This window comes from Solanum stenotomum, chromosome 6 (genome assembly GCF_019186545.1).
Source record: "Solanum stenotomum isolate F172 chromosome 6, ASM1918654v1, whole genome shotgun sequence".
In the NCBI taxonomy this organism is placed as follows: domain Eukaryota; kingdom Viridiplantae; phylum Streptophyta; class Magnoliopsida; order Solanales; family Solanaceae; genus Solanum; species Solanum stenotomum.
The window spans coordinates 52,079,431-52,098,718 of NC_064287.1; the positions used below are offsets into that span (position 1 = coordinate 52,079,431).

At 29.3% G+C, this 19,288-nt stretch overlaps 2 protein-coding genes across 2 annotated transcripts; one reads left to right on the plus strand and one right to left on the minus strand.

Moving 5' to 3' along the window:
- The first annotated feature begins 439 nt into the window (after positions 1–439).
- Positions 440–2,747, plus strand: LOC125866886 (zinc finger protein CONSTANS-LIKE 16-like). The gene is made up of 2 exons (XM_049547268.1): positions 440–1,760; positions 2,371–2,747. The coding sequence occupies exons 1-2, from the start codon at positions 642–644 to the stop codon at positions 2,596–2,598; spliced, it is 1,347 nt and encodes a 448-aa protein (XP_049403225.1). The 5' UTR covers positions 440–641; the 3' UTR covers positions 2,599–2,747.
- Positions 2,748–12,383: 9,636 nt separating this feature from the next.
- LOC125866896 (LOB domain-containing protein 42-like) lies at positions 12,384–14,056 on the minus strand. The gene is made up of 2 exons (XM_049547281.1): positions 13,807–14,056; positions 12,384–13,294 (listed from the first exon to the last, which is right to left on the minus strand). The coding sequence occupies exons 1-2, from the start codon at positions 13,994–13,996 to the stop codon at positions 12,711–12,713; spliced, it is 774 nt and encodes a 257-aa protein (XP_049403238.1). The 5' UTR covers positions 13,997–14,056; the 3' UTR covers positions 12,384–12,710.
- Between the last annotated feature and the right edge of the window lie 5,232 nt (positions 14,057–19,288).

Genomic DNA, 19,288 nt, shown 5'->3' on the forward strand with positions numbered 1-19,288 from the left:
ATATACTCATAGACTATTTTTAGTTTAATCAGTTAAATGAACACCTCCTTAGATTACTTTATCTAAATTTCAAATACTAGATATTTTGAAGAAAAAAAAACTCAATGCAAGACAATCTAACAAAAGTGTCACCTTCAAACTCTTGAGAGAATAGACATGGACATTAGGATAGAGAAATTGGATCAAATTTTCAACTAATTCTCATCCTCAACACAAGTGGGACCCTTTGAAATCCATTTGACTACAACTTCATCCAATCAAAAACAAGTATCAAGGATGATGTTTACAAATTAGCCAATTAAAATACAGATAAGGCCTTATTGTAGGCCCATAAGTATAGTCTCCCATTTCTTGTAGAAAATACCAAAAAAACAAAAAATTAAAAAATTTGTCCCCACAATTTTATTTTTATAAAATAAGAACTTTATAATTTGCTGTAAAAGTGCATTTTGTGGGTTCCTCAAATAATTGCACTTTTAGCACTGTCTTTTTGAGTTGCTCTAGAGCTTTTTTCAACAATTATACATAAAGATCTAACTCAACATATCTCCCCTTAGTTTTCCTCTTCCACCTACTCTTCAAAAGTATCAAAAAAATTCATTGAGTAATACACGTATCAGAGGTGGATTCAGAATTTATCGATGGTTTCCGAAAGAAAATTAGCAAGTGCAATGGGTGGAAAAACAACAAGAGCATGTGACAACTGTATTAAAAAAAGGGCACGTTGGTATTGTCCGGCCGATGATGCATTTTTATGTCAAAATTGTGACGCTTCCGTTCATTCGGCGAACCCTTTGGCGCATAGGCACGAAAGGGTTCGTCTTAAAACATCATCACTGAAACAACCATCATCATCATCATCATCATCATCAGATTACTTTCCTGATTTGGAAAGTCCACTATCAATTTCATCAGTGTCAGTCCCATCGTGGCATCGTGGATTTACTAGAAAGGCGCGAACTCCTAGGCATGGGAGGAAGGCTAGTAAATCCGCGGGGGATGGAGATGTCATTCGAAGGAATCCTATTCATCTCGTCCCCGAGATATTAAGCGATGAAAATTCCCATGATGAGAATGAAGAGGAGCAACTTTTATATCGAGTGCCCATACTCGATCCTTTCGTGGCCCAGCTCTACAGCTCGGCCACAAGAAATAATCATGAGATGGTGGAGAGTAACGTGACTGTAGCAGCAGATGCTGATTCAGAATTTAAACTCGAATCTAAAGAGATGATATTGCAGGATGATATCTGTAACGTCGATCTGAATAGATTTCACGAGATGTTACCCTCGGAGATGGAGCTAGCGGAATTCGCAGCTGATGTTGAGAGTTTACTAGGTAAAGGACTTGATGATGAGTCATTTGATATGGAAGGATTAGGTCTATTAGGGGTTTGTAACAAGGAGGAAAATTCAATGGAATATTCAATGATCGGTCATGAAAAAGTCAAAATTGAAGATGAGGGAGAAATTGGAGTCGTTAGAAAAACAACTTCTGCTACTATTCATGATCATCAATATAATCATAATCATCATGATATTGATATTAATGAAGACACCTTTGAATTCAAATTCGATTGCGATTCACCGATGAATATTATCGGAGAAGATGAAGTAATTATGAAGGATGAAAATAAAAAGAAGATTTTATTAAATCTTGATTATGAAGGTGTATTAACAGCATGGGCTGACCAAAGGTCTCCTTGGACTAATGGTGAAAGGCCAGAATTGGACTCAAATGACTCATGGCCACATTGCATGGTAAGTTTTAATTTAATTATTTTATCTTATATTATAAGTTTTGCAATTAATGGATTTGATTAGATATAATTAAAAGTATAATCCATTATATTTTTTGATAGTTATAATGCAATTTATATTATGGTCCCATTTTTCTAAATTTTGAAAGTGAAAGTGAAAGTTCATGCCACGTGTTCTTGATTCGTAGAAACTGAGTTTAATTTTAGGAATATGCTAGTAATATTTAGTGCAATTTATACTAAGGTCTTTATGGAAATATTGTATTTTCTTATACTATATATTATATCATAGGACATTAGATATTTGAGCAAAATATCTTAGATATTCTAGTCATTTCATTTGGACATCGACATTTAAATATTTTAGAAACAAAGTACTAAAATGAATAACAAAATGATTTGCATGCTATCATTTTAAACATTGAAGGGTAAATATTCATGCAGTTTTGGGAGCACGTTAATGAACATTTCATTTTCCTAAAAAATAAATAAATTAACTTATAAGTGTAACTTTAAACTTTTTATATAATGTTGGATGACTAGTTTCATGACGGATAGTTATTTTTCAGTCGATCTGATTGTACAAAAATTCTTTTCTGCTATTTTTGCAGGGAAATTACATGGGAATAATGAACGAAAATGTAACAATAGTGGATAGAGGAAGAGAAGCGAGAGTTACAAGGTACAGAGAAAAAAGACGAACAAGATTATTTTCGAAGAAAATAAGATACGAAGTTAGGAAATTGAATGCTGAAAAGAGGCCAAGAATGAAAGGAAGGTTTGTTAAAAGGGCCAATTTTGTAACAACAACCACCCCTAATTACCCTTTGGTTAAATAATTAATGTTAGTTTAATTTAATTTAATTTTTTACAACCAGGTTTTTTGTAGTACTTTTTTTAACTAGCTGTAAAATAGCAAGTACTACTTGTAAATTTGGAGAGCTTTCTTGTATATAGTCCATAATAAATTAGCTATGCTATAAAAGTTATCATTTTAAATTGGGACTTTTTGGATGTTTCATGGTTCTCCAAAGTGTTCTTATTTTATTTTTTTGACAAAGAAGAAGAATAAAAAATCTAGAAATTGAAGCTGTTTAATTACTTCTTAATTCTTCTCTTATAGTATTCGTGTTCCTTAATTTGGATGAAGAGAAAGATCCATATATATATATATATATATATAGTTTTATAAAGTTATTAAGCACTACTGATTCATCTGTTTTTATTTGTTTGTCCTATGTTGACTTGACACAGAGATAAAAAAGAAGTAAAAAAGACATTTGAATTGTGTGGTTTATAAACTCAAGATATGTTAAATGTACCAAAATGTCGTTGATCTTGTGATCTTAAACATTTCTCGTGAAAAATAAAAAGTTTTTTTCTTTTTCTGTCTTGAAAAGTAAAGAGTTGCTAAAAGAGGAAAGAGAGATTTTTTTAAACGAACTAAAAAGAAAATTAGGACAAATAAGTTGAAATAGCGGGAGTACTATATATCTAGAATATGAACTCACGTATTAACGTATACTATTAACTTAAGGTTATTGTAAAAATTTATGAACTTCAGATTTCTAGATCAGTCATCGTTTCTGCATTGAGGAGGTTTTTAGTTGGTGAGATAAAAGAATGATATTAATCCCATAGTTAAATCATAAATGTGAGATTATGTCATCTAGAGTTTGATTGATGGAATAAGGGATAACAAAGTCCTAAAGTAATGAAATTAGCTATTTCATATGGAAGTTCAAATAACTAGGGCAATGTAATATATATCCTTATTTATCTCATCTCATATATCACTGGAGCTCTAATGATACAATTTTAATCCCTAGGTGTCACTTTGTTCTTATGATATCTTCAATATATATCTAGAATACTTTTAAATGATCATTAATCTCTAACTACTAAGAGAGTGTTTGGATAATCAAATATAAAGTCATAACAATGTGTAATAATTAACATAAAATGTCACTTTTAACCTAAATATTAGTTTAGAAAAGATTGAAAATGTAGAAGTTTGAAGTTGACCGGCAAAATGATTAAGAGTGGACCTACTAGTATTAAATATAGAACTTGGCATTTTCTCATATGTCTATGTGGTTAACATGCCTACTTGGACCCATTCATCTTTTCATCGCTAGGAAAGATGGAGATGGATTTAGAATTTCAAATTTACGTAAATTTCTAAAACGTTCTCTAAGTTAATATTGAAATAATAACTAAGAGGATAGTCAAATGTTTATAAATATTTGATAAATAATTTAGAATATATACATGATTTAAGTAAAAAGTTACTAGATTTTCGTAAAGCCATATATAGTCCTTTGAATCCGACCGTTGAGGAGAAAGAAAACTCATCACACTGTTGTGATTCTTTTTTATTGGGAAATAAAGAAATGAGAAAATATCGGATTTTATTTCTTTGGACGTGAGCTCAATTTCCTTATCTATTTAAATCTCCCTAGGCTTAGATTCGTATAGGTCAAAGTATAATTTGCCTAAATTAATGGATTAAATCAAGAGAAAATTTCAGAAATAACAAATGTAATAAATATATTAAGGATCTGTAACTACAATTTCGATAATTGTGCTTCATAAATATAATTTTGTTTGCTATAGAGGGTGGAGTTGTATATTTCTGTTTGTTTGTATATTTCGTAATATACAAATAGGGTAAATATATACAAATTCTATATTTATACATTTGAGAATCTTTCAGAACTCTGTTTGTATATTTCGCTTGCCAATATACAAACAAGATAATTTATTATAATTTTTTCATAAATCGTATGCAAATAGGTAGGGTAAGCATATACAAAATTTTGAATTTATACAATCAAGAACCAAATTATACAGATTTAGGATTTATACAAATCAGACGAATTATACAAACCAGGCTAATAGAAAAATTGGGTGAAACTATAGCTGTAAATTAGAACTTTCCTAAAGAGTAACTATAACATTTAATATGGTTTAAATGTTTGTTATTTTGCACAATTTTCCCTTAAATTAATAGCTTGTTCAATCAAGCTAAATTTAAAAAATGTCTATTGAAAAAATTGAAACTGAAAAAAAATAATTTTTCTCCATAAGTACTTTTTCAAACTTTGCCAAACACAAATCAATACTCTATCATTCCAATTTACAAACATATTTTCAAATTGGTAATTAGCCAAATACAAATTATAATTCTTCATAAATACTTTTTACAAGAAATCTTTTTTGAAATTAACAGATTTTAAAAGCTTGTCCAAAAAGATCCATAAACTTGAGCCGGTGATTTATAAATTATTTAATATAACTCTATTTAGTTATAGATAAAGTTTATTTTAACCCGTTCAAATTTAATTCAATCAATCCTATTTACCATTCCCTACCATTTTTATGTGTAGAAAGTGAAATTGTTTTCTTCTTCCTTCGAAGAATGTGACAAATGATGAATGATTGATGAGTAACTCAAATGCACACACATTTTTTCCATAAAATTGACATTTCAATGGTCCTTTCATTATTTTTACTTATATCATTATTACAAAAAATGAAAATAAAAAAGTACATAAAGGGGACCGGGATTCTCCTTCTGGAATAAATTTTTGGACACATGACTATAAAGTCTCAAGGTTAAAAGGATTTTAAAAAGGAGGACAAAAGACAACTTATTGTTTGGATCTTTAGGTGAAAAAATAAAACAAAATAAAATAGGGAAAGGGTTCGAAATATATCCGAACTTTGACCGAAATTATTGTAATAATACCGAACTTTGGAAAGAATATGTTACTCTTGCACTATTTAATAGTGTATTTTAAAGGTATATATGTGTCCACGTGGACACATTACTATTTATAATGATGAATATTTATGATATCCACATGGACACATATATACCTTTAAAATATACTATTAAATAGTGAAGGGGTAAAAGGTCCTTTCCAAAGTTCGGTATCGTTACAACAATTTCGGTCAAAGTTCGGATATATTTCAGACCTTTTTCCTAATAAAATATTATTATTATTATTATTATTATTATTATTATTATTATTATTATTATGTTTCTTTTATTTGATATTTTTATTATAACTTCTTTATTTTTGTATTTTTTAAATTTATTTTGGAAAACATTTTGATTGAATCAAATGCGGAATATCTATGAAAAACAATCTTTGTATCATGGTAAATAGGATAAAATTTGCGTACACTTTATTCTCATCAAATTTGACTTGTGAGATTAGACGAAATTGTTGTTGTTGTACTTGTGATAAATTGAATGGTTGACGAGTTTTTTAAAATTCATTTTACATTGGATATTGACTACTATACCCTTGACAAAGATCTATAGACAAAGCATTAGTGAAAGTGGTTTAAAAAATGTCGGAGCTAGATTTTCATTAATGTTTGATCGAATTCAATAACTTTGCTTTTTTGTCGAATTGTATTGACGCTTTGACAGTTTTCGTGGTTTCTTCCAAATTGCCAAATTAGGATAGCTAGTGTCAATAAGCAAAATTGGGCTCAATGATGCCATTTATTGGGCCAAATTACCAAGAAACCCCCTATTCCATGTATAAAAGCCCATAAATGAATGGGCTTTATAATATAAATCAAGTCAAGAATCTTAGTTCCAAAACCACTTCGAATAATTGGTCCAATAGGCCCATTGTACAATAGCACATGTATACAAGATTAAATTCTACTTTGTATATCAAATTTGAAGTCATTTGGAGTTAATTTGAATCAATTCCGAAAGCAACAAGGCTAAAAGTGATCTCAGGCATTCCAACCGCATGAACTCCAATCTTATCTATGTCACAAGTTTGATGATCGCTAACGTACACAAAACCAATCTCATAACTTTTTTTTGCAGGCAGAAGGAAAGAGAAAACGAGTGAAACGAAGTGGAGCAAGGGGAGGGAGGATCTACTTGAAATTGACTGTCAGTGAATCCAAAGTATGACATAGACAGAGGAAAGAAAATCCCATACATGACAAAGGTATATCTGAGACCTTCTACACATCATGATTAGTTGATCACGAGGATTTAACCACAAATCCTGGTAAAACTCCATAACTTATTGTTAAAGTAAGTTCGGACCAATATCAAATAAGAAATTTTGGTGATCGAAGGCAATGATTTTGCATTAAAATCCCGATGAATCATCACAAGTTATCCTATCAACTGTCAGGATGAGCTTCCCGTTTCGGGCACATAGACCATTTTCCTAAAACTTTTCTCAATACATTCAAAATTAAAAAATATTTTTTTTATGTTATGTTGTTTTTTTCCTTTATGTTATAGTTAGGAAGAAAATAACATAACATAAAAAATAAAATAAAATAATCTCTCTTGGCATGATTGTCTATGCCATCACTTTGTTGGAAAGTGTTATTTACCTACTTCATAAATTATTATGTTTAATAATATTAATTATTGTTTTCTAGTAATTAACCCTCTTCCATGATTGTCCAATTTTATTTATTTTAAAAAAGTACTAACTCTTTTATGCTGTGAAGAATCAACACTGCTCATAAAGGCCCTTAATAATAATCAAACAAGTCCTTATCAAGATCGTAATAAAGCACTTATCCATTAAATTATCATAATATGGCTATCACTAATTATTAAATATTAATTAAGCATCTAATGACTAACTAGGGTTGAAATGTCTCATCCATATGGTATTATTTTATTCTAATTATGCGGGGAAACTTCACCGTTTTGCTAATCTCTATCAAATTCAATCTGAAATATTATTATATTAGTAAATTGCTTGATTAGTTTAATTCAAAAGCCTAATCAAGATACTTTACGTTTCCTATTACCCACTAAACAAATTTACCTCATTTTTTAAATCAGTGATTAAAAGTAGTCTTAGTGCAAAGGACCTCTTAGTTAATTATTCAAAAAAACAGAGGTTAATAGCACTTTTGATCCTTAAATTATTGATAAATTCTTCTTTTGATCCTTGTGTTGTTCGATTACTTCATATAGAAAATATGTTATATTTGACTATTTATTTATAAAATTATATTACTGTCAAATATGAAATAACAACAATTATGATATATTTGTGAATATATCTGAGCAACATGATTTAAAGTGCACAAATTCAATTACTTTCAACCAAAATGCTAATAACCCATTCATTTAACTCTTTCTTTGACAAAATTGGATGTAGAAGTCAAGAATCAGGTTTAATATGCTTAGTTCGATGTCATAAAAATTAAAACAATAATTTATCCATAATTAGGGATAAAAAAATGCTCATTAATCAATTAGTTAACTCTTTCTTTGAGGAAATTGAATGTACAAGTCGGGAATCACGGTTTGCACGTAATATTCAACAAATGGAATTAAATAATTCTTTTAGCACGTAATATTTTATTTAAGGAATTACAACTTGCATTTTTTTATATTTGTGAAGTAAATATAATAAATAGGAAGAAAAGTAAAAGTTTTCTTGTTATATTTTTTATTAATATAATCTATGGTGGACTATTAGGCAGATTCAAGTATATACCATCAAAAAAAAATGGAATCCATGTCTGATGACTTTGACAGAGTTTTAATTTAAGAAGAAAAAAAAAAAGAAAGAGAAAACTCTTTATTAGTTGACCATATAATAAGAGTATTATCTTTTTAATATCTATACTAATGATTAAATAATTAGTTAAGCCAATCAAATTGGATGATTTGAATATAAGTTGTGATCCAATAATAAGATAACCGTGTCTATGATAAACTTAGGAGTGGGCGTAAATACCGACAAATGATTAGACCGAATCAAATTATATCAGTCATTTCTTCATTTTATTTGATTTTCAGTTATAGGGGTTTGATTTAGTTATACGGTCTCAATTCTACGGTTTATCATAAAATTGTTAAAATTGTATATTAACTTTTATTTTTACATAAAAAATTAATTTCCTAATTTATATGATGCCATTTTATGTGTATTTTGTTAAAGTTCTACCATTTATGTGAAAAACAGCCCACGCACGACTCCCTATATATTGACTATAATATTGATTAAAGTATATTAACCCTCCATGATGCATTTTAGTGCTAGAGCTGATGTGTTTTTGTTATTAGATACAAGAAATAATATGATTTTTTTTTTGTTTAGCTCTCTGGTATTTGAAATATAATGACCTGACTGATTAATTGGAGTTTGTTTGGATAGATTCATCAACGGAGTAAAATACTTTTTGATTTCTACAAAAAATTATTCACTCATAAAACTCGAACTACGAAAGAGGGTGAACTGATAAAAGCAAGTAAAAGATAGACTAATAACTTTATTAAAAAAAATTTGTATATGACATTTTAGATGAATAGACTTAACACAAGTCTATAAAATATGCATATTTTTAGGCTCAATCATACCGTAGCTCAGAAGACATATTCACAACCAAATCGAACAACAAATGTCATTATAGTATTATAATAATATACAAGAAATATTTTTTGCACAATTAAAGCCATACACCACAACCTCAAGATTCTTTTGCTAGATATTACTCCTTAAGGAGTATATATTTTTGTCCAAGTACTCCAATAGAATTTTTCTATTTTCAAGAATTTAAATTAGGAATCTTTGGGTAACAATGAAATGATTCTAATTATTTCATTACCATCTATATTATATTGTTATTTTTTCTGAGTTCTGAGGACAATTTTTCCAAAAAATAAAAGATAGGCACCCACTAATAATTATGTAAAGTTGATTATGTCCAAAAACTATCTAGCATCAAGACAGTGATATTAGTGATTATTTTATTAATTAATAAAACTATGAGGCGACCTGCCAAAGCAAATTTTAAAAAAAGTATTAAGAAATTTTTTTATATTAAATAATATAATTGGATTACCAAATCATGGCTCCACATGTTTGCATAATGGAAACTTGAACACAATGAATCTAGATACTATCGTCACTTCAGCTTGTTAATAAAATAATCAAACTCTTTAATTAACAATTAATTATTATATTATTAGTTATTAATTAATATTAATAAATCACTTTCATGCCAATTTTCGTCACCCATGCTGTCATCTTATAATTTTTAAAGAAAGCTTGTGCCTGGCAAATGATTTTTTTTCAACCATAAAAACTGCAAATTGTTGTTGGAGGTTAGAAGATGAAAGTACTAATCGCTACTTGAAAAATATATTTTAAATTAAGGACTTAGGGTGTGTTTGGTATGAAAGGAAGACATTTTCTATGAAAATTAAGAAATTTTTTGCTTATATTCTAGTGTTTAATAAGTGCGTAACGAAATTTTTTTTCCTAAGGACATAACATAATCAGAATTTCCAGTAACATAATCAGAATTTCCAGTAAGAGAGAATCAAAATATATATAAAGAAAAAAAAGATGAGAAATTCAACATATATATACATTTATTTACACATGTACATATAATATAATTATTAGACGAAACATGTTTGGATGAATCCCTTTCTACTTCCTAGCTCAGACCATATATTTATATGTAATTTAGGAAAATATCGTGAATGGGGTGAAGTGGAAATTGGGGTTAGGGCGGAGGGAGGTGGGGTGTTGGGGATAGGAAGGAGACAATGATAAGCTTGATCAATGTAACTTATCGAACTTGTTTTCTTTTTTTCTACTAGCTAAAATAATCACGTTTTAAAAATGCTCGTTTTCTCTAGAAAATATTTTTAATATATCTTAACTAATCGAATATGAAAAACTTTGATACTTTTTTGAGAAAATATTTTTCTCTATACCAAATATATATACCTTTAGTGTTTGCAAGAATATTATATAATATTGTAGATTTTTTTAATTTCAAGTTGGATTTGGAATATATATATGTTATATGTGACAAACCAACAAGGCTTGGCAACAAGTCAGCAATCCATAATGCCATTGTTTTATACTCTTTCTTAATTAAGAAGCTTCCAAATATCATTTGAGTTGAAAACATTCACAAATTGTTGGTTAGTACATAAGGTACCAATTAAAACTTTAAGCTAATATGATATAAATAATATAATAATATAGAACAAATATTATAAGCTATGGTTGTATGTGATGTAAGCTATTAGCTATATAATTGGATATGTTACATGTTCATATTATAATTAGTCAACTTTTTCACCCTTACACCATACCACACGCACCATTTTTAATTTTTGATTATCTCCCCTTCTAAGTTTTTATTTAATTTGATAAAACCATTTTAAACTTGCATTACAATTGGGGGAAATATTTTTTATGCAAATTTTACGATTTGAATTTAAGTTATATACATTTACAGTATATTGATTTTACATTATTAGTGCATAAAACTAGTTAACGTCAAAGACAATGCATCAATGAATGGAGTCATTAGATACGTGCTTAAAGATGATCATACTAATGAATGAGTTCTAGATTTTTTTTCTTGTAATTGTGATATTTAAATTAACTTGCGTGTCTCTCGATTAATATCATGAGATATATTTCACATTTCATCAACAACACGTATTTAATAATTTTGTTTGCCAAAGTAAAACATATAAAAAGAAATTATTTAATATTTTTATATTTACTATAAATTTAACGTAAGACTCCATAATTTTCAACAATTTCACTAACCACTACAATTTTGGATTACTAACCATCTCTCTATACTCTATTTTAATTAATACATGAGATGCACTTCTCTTTTTAATTTATTTCACATATTAGGAGAATTAGAGGGTAATTTAGAGGTCGAATCCAATAAATTTGTCCCTTTAACACTTAAAAGTCTATTTATCATAGAATTTAAAATTCATAAAATTTAAATTCAGAATCTACTTTAATACTAAAAAATGACATTCCTGACAATTAACACGACTTGTCATCTCTCATTTTACCCTAACAAGAATTTATTGATAACTATACAAATGTTATAACATATCTAAAACAAACACAGATATCAAAAGTCTTTATATTTTCTTAAATTCTAATTCAAATTATGTCGCGTAATTTTTTTTTTAATTGCATAGAAACCCCTAGATTCTTGGGAAAATGTCCACAACAGCTAGTCTAGCATGTTCCTCGTGTCTATGATCCATAAATAAGGCAAAAGTAAAGCATAAACTTTTGTTTCCTCAAAAACTTGGCAAAATCCAAACTGGACTTACCCATTGCATGCATAGCATTTGTTGACAAAATTTCCTCCATGCATCCACGTGTTCTTCATCTTTTTTGGCCAATCAAAATCTAAGAAAAATATAAATCTAGTTAATTGTATTAGGGTGGAAACAAAGATAAAATTCAAAATTTCAACTTAACGAGTCAAAAATATTGAATGTCATTAAACTCATAGAGCAAATCCTAAGGTTAATTATAATTTTGTTATAGATTGTTTCAATTTCCTACTGAGATAACCAAGCAGAAGAAGAACTAAATATATTTTACCAGATAAAGACAAATTAAAATGAATAGCTTTGTATTGATGCCTTATTAGAATTGTGATTCTAAAGATTCAATCTCTAACGATAAGAACTAAAATTAAAATTTATCGTCCCTTCCTTTGTACCAAGTAGTACAAAGTAGCAAGTTCATAACATAAGGATAATACTAAGTGCAAAATCTTTAAAAATACTCAAATTGTTGCAACTAGTCATAGTTAATTAGATACTATATTATTATTAATGATCACTTTGTCACTAATTGTGACAATTTCATTTCGTACATTGATCGATCACCAACATCTCTACATAATTACACTTCTTATCTCTTATCTATTTGTATATATGCCTCCAAAATAAAAAACCAAAACAACAAAAAAGTCTAGAGAAAACAAAAACAAAAACAAACAAAAAAGATTACCATTAAAAAAAGGAAACTATTTTCCCTTTACTAAAAAAACCCAAAATGTTGTGGATGTGATGAGTCGACATCGAGGTACCAAATGACTCCGTTAATAAGAGCTCTTGGGAGTCATCAGCCTGTTATTATTATGTTGGACTCATCAACCCAAGAGTAAGCTCTAATCCTACATGATCACCATCTTCCTCCAATTTCACCGGGTCAACCCGGTTCACCAACAGGGTCGGTTCAACCGTTTCAACCGAAAACGAGTCATGACTCGGGGCGCGTTTGATCAACTCATCATCTATCTCTTCAAATTGATCCCACCCCGTTATACTGAACTTCAACGGGGGTTGATTCTTCAACAAGTACTCTTCTGCTGCTTCAGCTTCCGCAGAAGCTGAAGCAACAGAATCAAAAGTACCCTTACGCTTGAGCCGCCCATTCCTAGTTTTGACTTGTTGGTTATCTGAGTTTGTTGAGTTATTCTTTGAAACATGTCGTATGTCACAACCTTTTAACGGTACAATTTGATCAGTATTGTTATTATTATTATTATTATTATCATCATCGTTATTGATTGGTACTTGCATGATTGTAGATCCTTTGAGTACCGATTCGACAGCGTCTTGACAACGCTGCCAATTGCCGGAACACATTAACCCGACTGAACCGTTTACCGGGTTAATTATCCGGCCACAAGCTTCGTACAATAGAGACCTAAATATTGCTGAGAAAAAAAAAAAAAAAAAACAATGTTAGTATTTTTCATTTGCATGTATACATATCCTAACACAAATTCAAGATTTAAATCTTAATTTTAGAAGGAAAAAATTAACATAACAAATTCGAGTTAAAGTTACTGAATTTGAATGAACCACATCGAGTATATCCAATTAAATACAACCTTGTGCCATTTTGTAACGATCTAATTTTTGTGCGAATTATAAAAATATTTAAAATTAAATCACAATAATTAATAAATAAAGTTGTGGAAAAAGAAAAACTCCTTCAACTCTTCAAGTAATATGAAGGTAATTAAGAAAAATAAATTTGAGATCTATTAAAAAAAATCTAAAAATAGTATAGCAATAATCTTTTTTTTTTTAAAAAAAAAAAGTAACAAAAAAAAAGATTCATATAAAATAAAATAATCTTAATAGCTCAGTTGATAGAGTATCGATTTGTCAAAATTTTCCCCAATTACAAAAGAGAAGAGAAGATGGAGGAGGTAACATGTACCGGGACGGAGATGATCGGGGCCAGCATTGATGAGATTGATGAGTCCGGCACGGCCGTAAAATTTTGCAAGGAAGACAGTAGCGTTGGCTTGTGAATCAGGTGATTTGATCCATTGAAGAGAGGGTCTTAAACTGCAATTTTCACTGCAACCTTTTCGAAGAACTCGACAACCATTGCAACTCATTCTCATGCTTTTTTAGAGAGAAAAGAAAAATTATGAGCAATTTGAAGAAGAAAAAATGTTTATAGTGAAGGCGGAGAAATGGAGAAAAGGGGTATTTATCGAAGGAGAGAAGAAGAAAAAGGGGGGTGGGGGGGTGGGTGAGTGGGGTTGGTGGGGAGACGGGGGTTTATGTCATGTTTGGGTGATCAAGTAATACCTGAAAAACAGAATTTTTTTTTTAAAATTATTTTATTTTATATGAAATTATAAAGAAGTTCTCCCAATATTTGGGCCTCTTTTTGGGTTCACCTGGTGTGCCTTTTATGCGGAGAAAATAATAATAAATTTTATTATTTTTAAATTTTACTTATGAAATTATATCGTATATATTTTTTTGTTATACTCAAAAATAATTTCGAAGAATAATGAGATTTATCTATAGTTTGACGGATCATCAATCACGGAATATTAAAATAATTTTACTTTTGTTTATGTTGTTATAAACTTTTGAAATATGTATTATGTATTTATTGGTTTCTTATTTTTAGTAATTATAAAAACTTATATTAATGAGAAACTTAAATCCAATTTATCTTTAGATTAAATTATGTATCCATTTTTTTAAAATGGAGATAAAGAAGGAAAATATATTGTATAAAATGAAACGTATATATAAAGTATAATTATATATTCGATTAATTAGCTTAGGATAAAATACAAAATAAATTGGTTCCACGTCTAAAAAAGGCTTGGCCTCTCTAGAAGATATTTTAAAAAGTGATATCTTATTCTTTAATGATGAGTAGATAATTTAAGATACGAGTAACAGTTGATTACAGATATAAGCTAATAATATTATTTCAGAATTATCAGATTTGTGAGTAAGTATTAATTTTGCAAGTCCAAATTGACTCACCTATTTATAACTTTGTTTAATTTAATCTGCTCAAATTTAATTTAACTGACATATTTAAGATCTTTAATATTAATCGGACATGAACCCACAAACACTTAAAATGATGTTGTCCTCGGGATTTTCTATCATTTGCAAAAACTATGTCCCATAAAAAGAATTATAAAAATATGTCGATCTTTTTGGAAGGAAGCAAAGAGATTAAAAGAATTTCACCCTATCAATTTTTAAGCGCTATTTAAATTTTTATATATAATTAAAAAAAAAACTAAAAGAAACACAATTATTCAGTCAACGAAAAAAACCAGACTGGTTCTTACAAATTTTTAATTCACATTAAAATAATATTTGACTTTAAAAAAAATTAAAAACAAACTTTGAATAATTTGTGGATTTGTTTGCATTTTGAAGTTTAAAAAAAAATACGTAATACGTCATGAACCTCAACGAAAGGGTTTGGGCTAATGATGGAGTCGACATCTTAAATTTTTAGATTTACCACATTAAATTCATTATAATATTAAAATTATGGATATAAATTATAATTATATCTCATTTATTAGCTTAGTAGTCAATAAAGTAACATAAGAAGTATGACGTTTCTAATTTAATTCTCAATAAAGATAATTTTTTAAAAAAAGTATTTGTTCTAGTCTGAATGGACAGTTATTTGATACATGTATTTAACAGAAGATAACATAAATCAAGGGAACAAAAATCAAATCCACTTTGATTAGCAATGGCGAAATATGAGGAAGTAACTTACGAAAGGGTCGATGAAAGTATATATTCTCCGAAAGGAGTCCAAACAAACCTCTCGACTCTATCTAACTCCGCCACGTCGATGAGGTGTCAATATGTTGCAAAAAGATTCCATTTCGAAAAAAGAAGCTGCGCGTGGAAACCACGTGAAGAATAAAGGAACAGCGTGCGGTTCGCCACATTTGTGTCACGTAAAACACCACACCCCTCACGGCCTTGGCCCCACCTAATTCTCCCGGTTTAAAGGAACTTTGTTCCCATTAAACCGGCTATTATTTAAAGACCGGTTATTTGTTAAACCGGGAAATAGGAATCAGCCCGGTTTTTAATCCCCTCTGTGGGCGGCCCTAAGTGTTGTTGTTATTTAGTTGAGTCATTTATTTTTGTTTTTATTATACTATATATGGCCAATGCTTATCCTAATTGCCATTTGTTTGGACTTGTCTGTTATTATTGTTTTAATTCTTTTGATTTTAAGCATTAATATTTGTATTGAGGTCAGATTAAATTTAAATTTGTAGAGACGATAATTTTAGCATATTTATTTTATTTTCAAGTATTTAAATTCAAAACATAGGGCTTGATTTAGTGCCTTTACTCATCTACTTGATCATTGATTTGTTATTTTTATCCATAGCTTCGAAGACATGTATATAAAAAGAAGCTAGCGAATTTTGATGGTCACAAAAATATGCGGTGATTGTGAGTGACACATTTAATCGACATAACAATGGTCATGTGGAACCTAGTAAAGAGAGGGAATTGTTGGGTGTGGTGTGCCTTAACTTGTCAAACAATTAAATTAATAGATATAAAGTATTTTCATTGATTTAATTATGCACTCAACTTTTTAAATATATTCTATTATATTTATTTATTGGGAAAAGGTAGAAGTATCTCCCTAGACTATGACCCAAATTTCAGAGACACACCTTAACTAAATTAAGGTCCTATTACCTCCCTGAACTAATTTTTTTAAAATTTTGTACGCCTTTTTGGCTTACGTGGCATACAAATATATCTCACGTGTCTCAACTGCGTGGAGTCACGGGATGTGCCACATAAGCCAAAAGGTGTACAATATTATATATAAAATGAGTTCAGGGGTAATAGGACCTTAGTTTAGTTAAGGTGTGTCTCTGGGATTTCGGTCATAGTCTAGGGGTGCTTGAGCCTTCTCCCTTATTTATTTATTTGTTTGTTTGTTTGCTTGTTTTAAGAAAAAAGACTAGACTTCCACTTTCAACTTTCAAGTACGCTTTCTTTTTCTTCTACGTAACTAAAAGAACACCATTAAGTGGTTAATTGTGATTTATCAATACTAAATTTTAGATTACAAAGAGTTGGATTAATTGCTTTTGGTATGGTCACAATTGGAAATAGCTTTATTATTTTCTGGATTATCTATATTCATGCTAATCTTGATTAATTAACGTACCACATGAAGTTTATTGCTTTTTTCGGACTTTTATGATATTTTTTGTTTGTAGCCGCGGGTCATGGAAATCCCACAAGGTAGCTAAAGTACATTTGCTTTTATATACATATACTCCCTCCATCCTATTTTATGCGACACTTTTTAGATTTCGAGATTCAAACAAGTCTATCTTTGACTGTAAGTTTTTCATAGATCTTTTTAACAAACACGAAAAAATTATCTTGAGCATGTATATAGAGTAGAGTGTGGGTGTTGGGGAGGTTAAAGTTGGAGTGTAAGGAGTAGAAGGAAAGACAAGCAACATATAATAACGATTGTGGAATTTGTTTTCCTAACTTTCATCGAGCTGTAAAAATTTTATTTTCTCGTTTAAAAACATGCGTTCCTCCCAACCAAACATATCTTTTAAATGAAAATATTATTTTCTTCTTCGGTCATGCAAAGGAGGCGTTTGGCTAGAGGTTTCAAATATTTTTCACTTTATTTGTAGTTTACGGAGTTTGGAATTAAGAAAGGATGATTGTTTCTGGTTATACTTCTGCAAAGAATATTTGGAGTAATATTCATGTTTGAATATATTTAAATACATTTTAAAGTTGAATTCAAATCACAGTTTTTCAAATCAAGTCATGAAAAATTATCTCGAAACAAAAGTGAATAATTTTTATGGTTAAACAGGTCCAAAGTGTCCCCTTCACTTTCTTGCTTTACTTGTAGTGTGAATACAAACTATCATAAACTCAAAAACAATCCATTTTTATGATAATGTTAATTTAATCACTCGTGTTATTATTGTACTTATGCAAATCAACGTGACAAATATACAATATGGTTATTTAATGCTTGATTCGTGTGCAAAAGAATAGAAAATAAGACTAGTTTTTATTATATAAAAAGGCTTTTCACTATATATACAAATTGAAAAGAGACAGTTAAAGCTCAACTAATATTCTAACTTACGAATGGAAAAGTCCCATTATTTCTTCTAATTAAATTGAGAAACTTTGCAAGAAATGGGGAAAAGAATTAAAAGTTGTTAAAGTATATATAGTTTGTTCTCTTTCTTGGTTGATAATATATTTCTATAATCATTCGGTATCCAAAGTTATTTACTTAATTAATTCACATTCATATAATGTAGGGTATCAATTAAAAGGGAATGCTAGCTCCTTACCACAAATTTCTTCTTTCACGGGGATCGTGAGGTTAATACATCCTTGTCACCTCACCCCTTGATGATAGATGTGTGGAACTATAATATGAGTTACATATTCAACTGAACTCTGTAACTTTAGTTCAAATCTTATATTTATCTTATGAAATTTGTTGGATATGTACAAATAACATATTAATTTAGAATCCGTAACCTAAAAAAATTAGAATCTCGACTTTCAAAATTTTAACTTTATGGAATCAGATTCAACATTCTACGATATTCCATCTAGATTTAGTGGCTTTGAATAAATTTTTTGTATTAATTAGCTTAGGAGCCTGATTATGACCGAATATAACATGACTACATCCGATCATACATATTTATTTGGATAGTGGAGAAAAATTATCGAATTTGTCATAGAATCGAGATTACATCGTTTCCTTCCTTATCAGAGAGGGGTCTTCCAGGTAAAAGGAGGAACTTTAAGCCTCAAACTACGGCCCATTTCCAAGATTAGTTTGAGGCCTCATTCTTACGGGCCTAGAAAGATACTAAAGCCCAATTACTTGATCACAAGAATTTTTCTCATAAATTCTGTAATTATTGGGGAAAATGCATTGATATATTGTTTTCGCTATTTAAGTTATGTTCTAAGTTTATAATTTTTGTTTAAGTATATCTAATTAGGAATAAATTTGAATATTCGATGTATGAAATTTCCTCATTTTTGCCTAAAGTATACACATATGATATATGATATATGGCTCAATTTTCATTTTCTTTTGCCTGAACTACCGTCAAGCAAATTTCAGCGTATACAAGTTAAATAATTTTAGGTAATGAAGTAGAGGGTAAAATATCGGTGTCTAAATAGAGTACCTCGTGAAATTTTTAATGACCTTTTTTTTACTGGATTTGTGGACAATTACTCCTTATACCCAAAAGTTGGCCCAAAGATTAACTAACTAGCCCATGAAGAAATGGATACTGATATCACTTTAGTACATTAAGCCCAATACTCAGTTGAAGGGCCAAACATATGTAACTGGG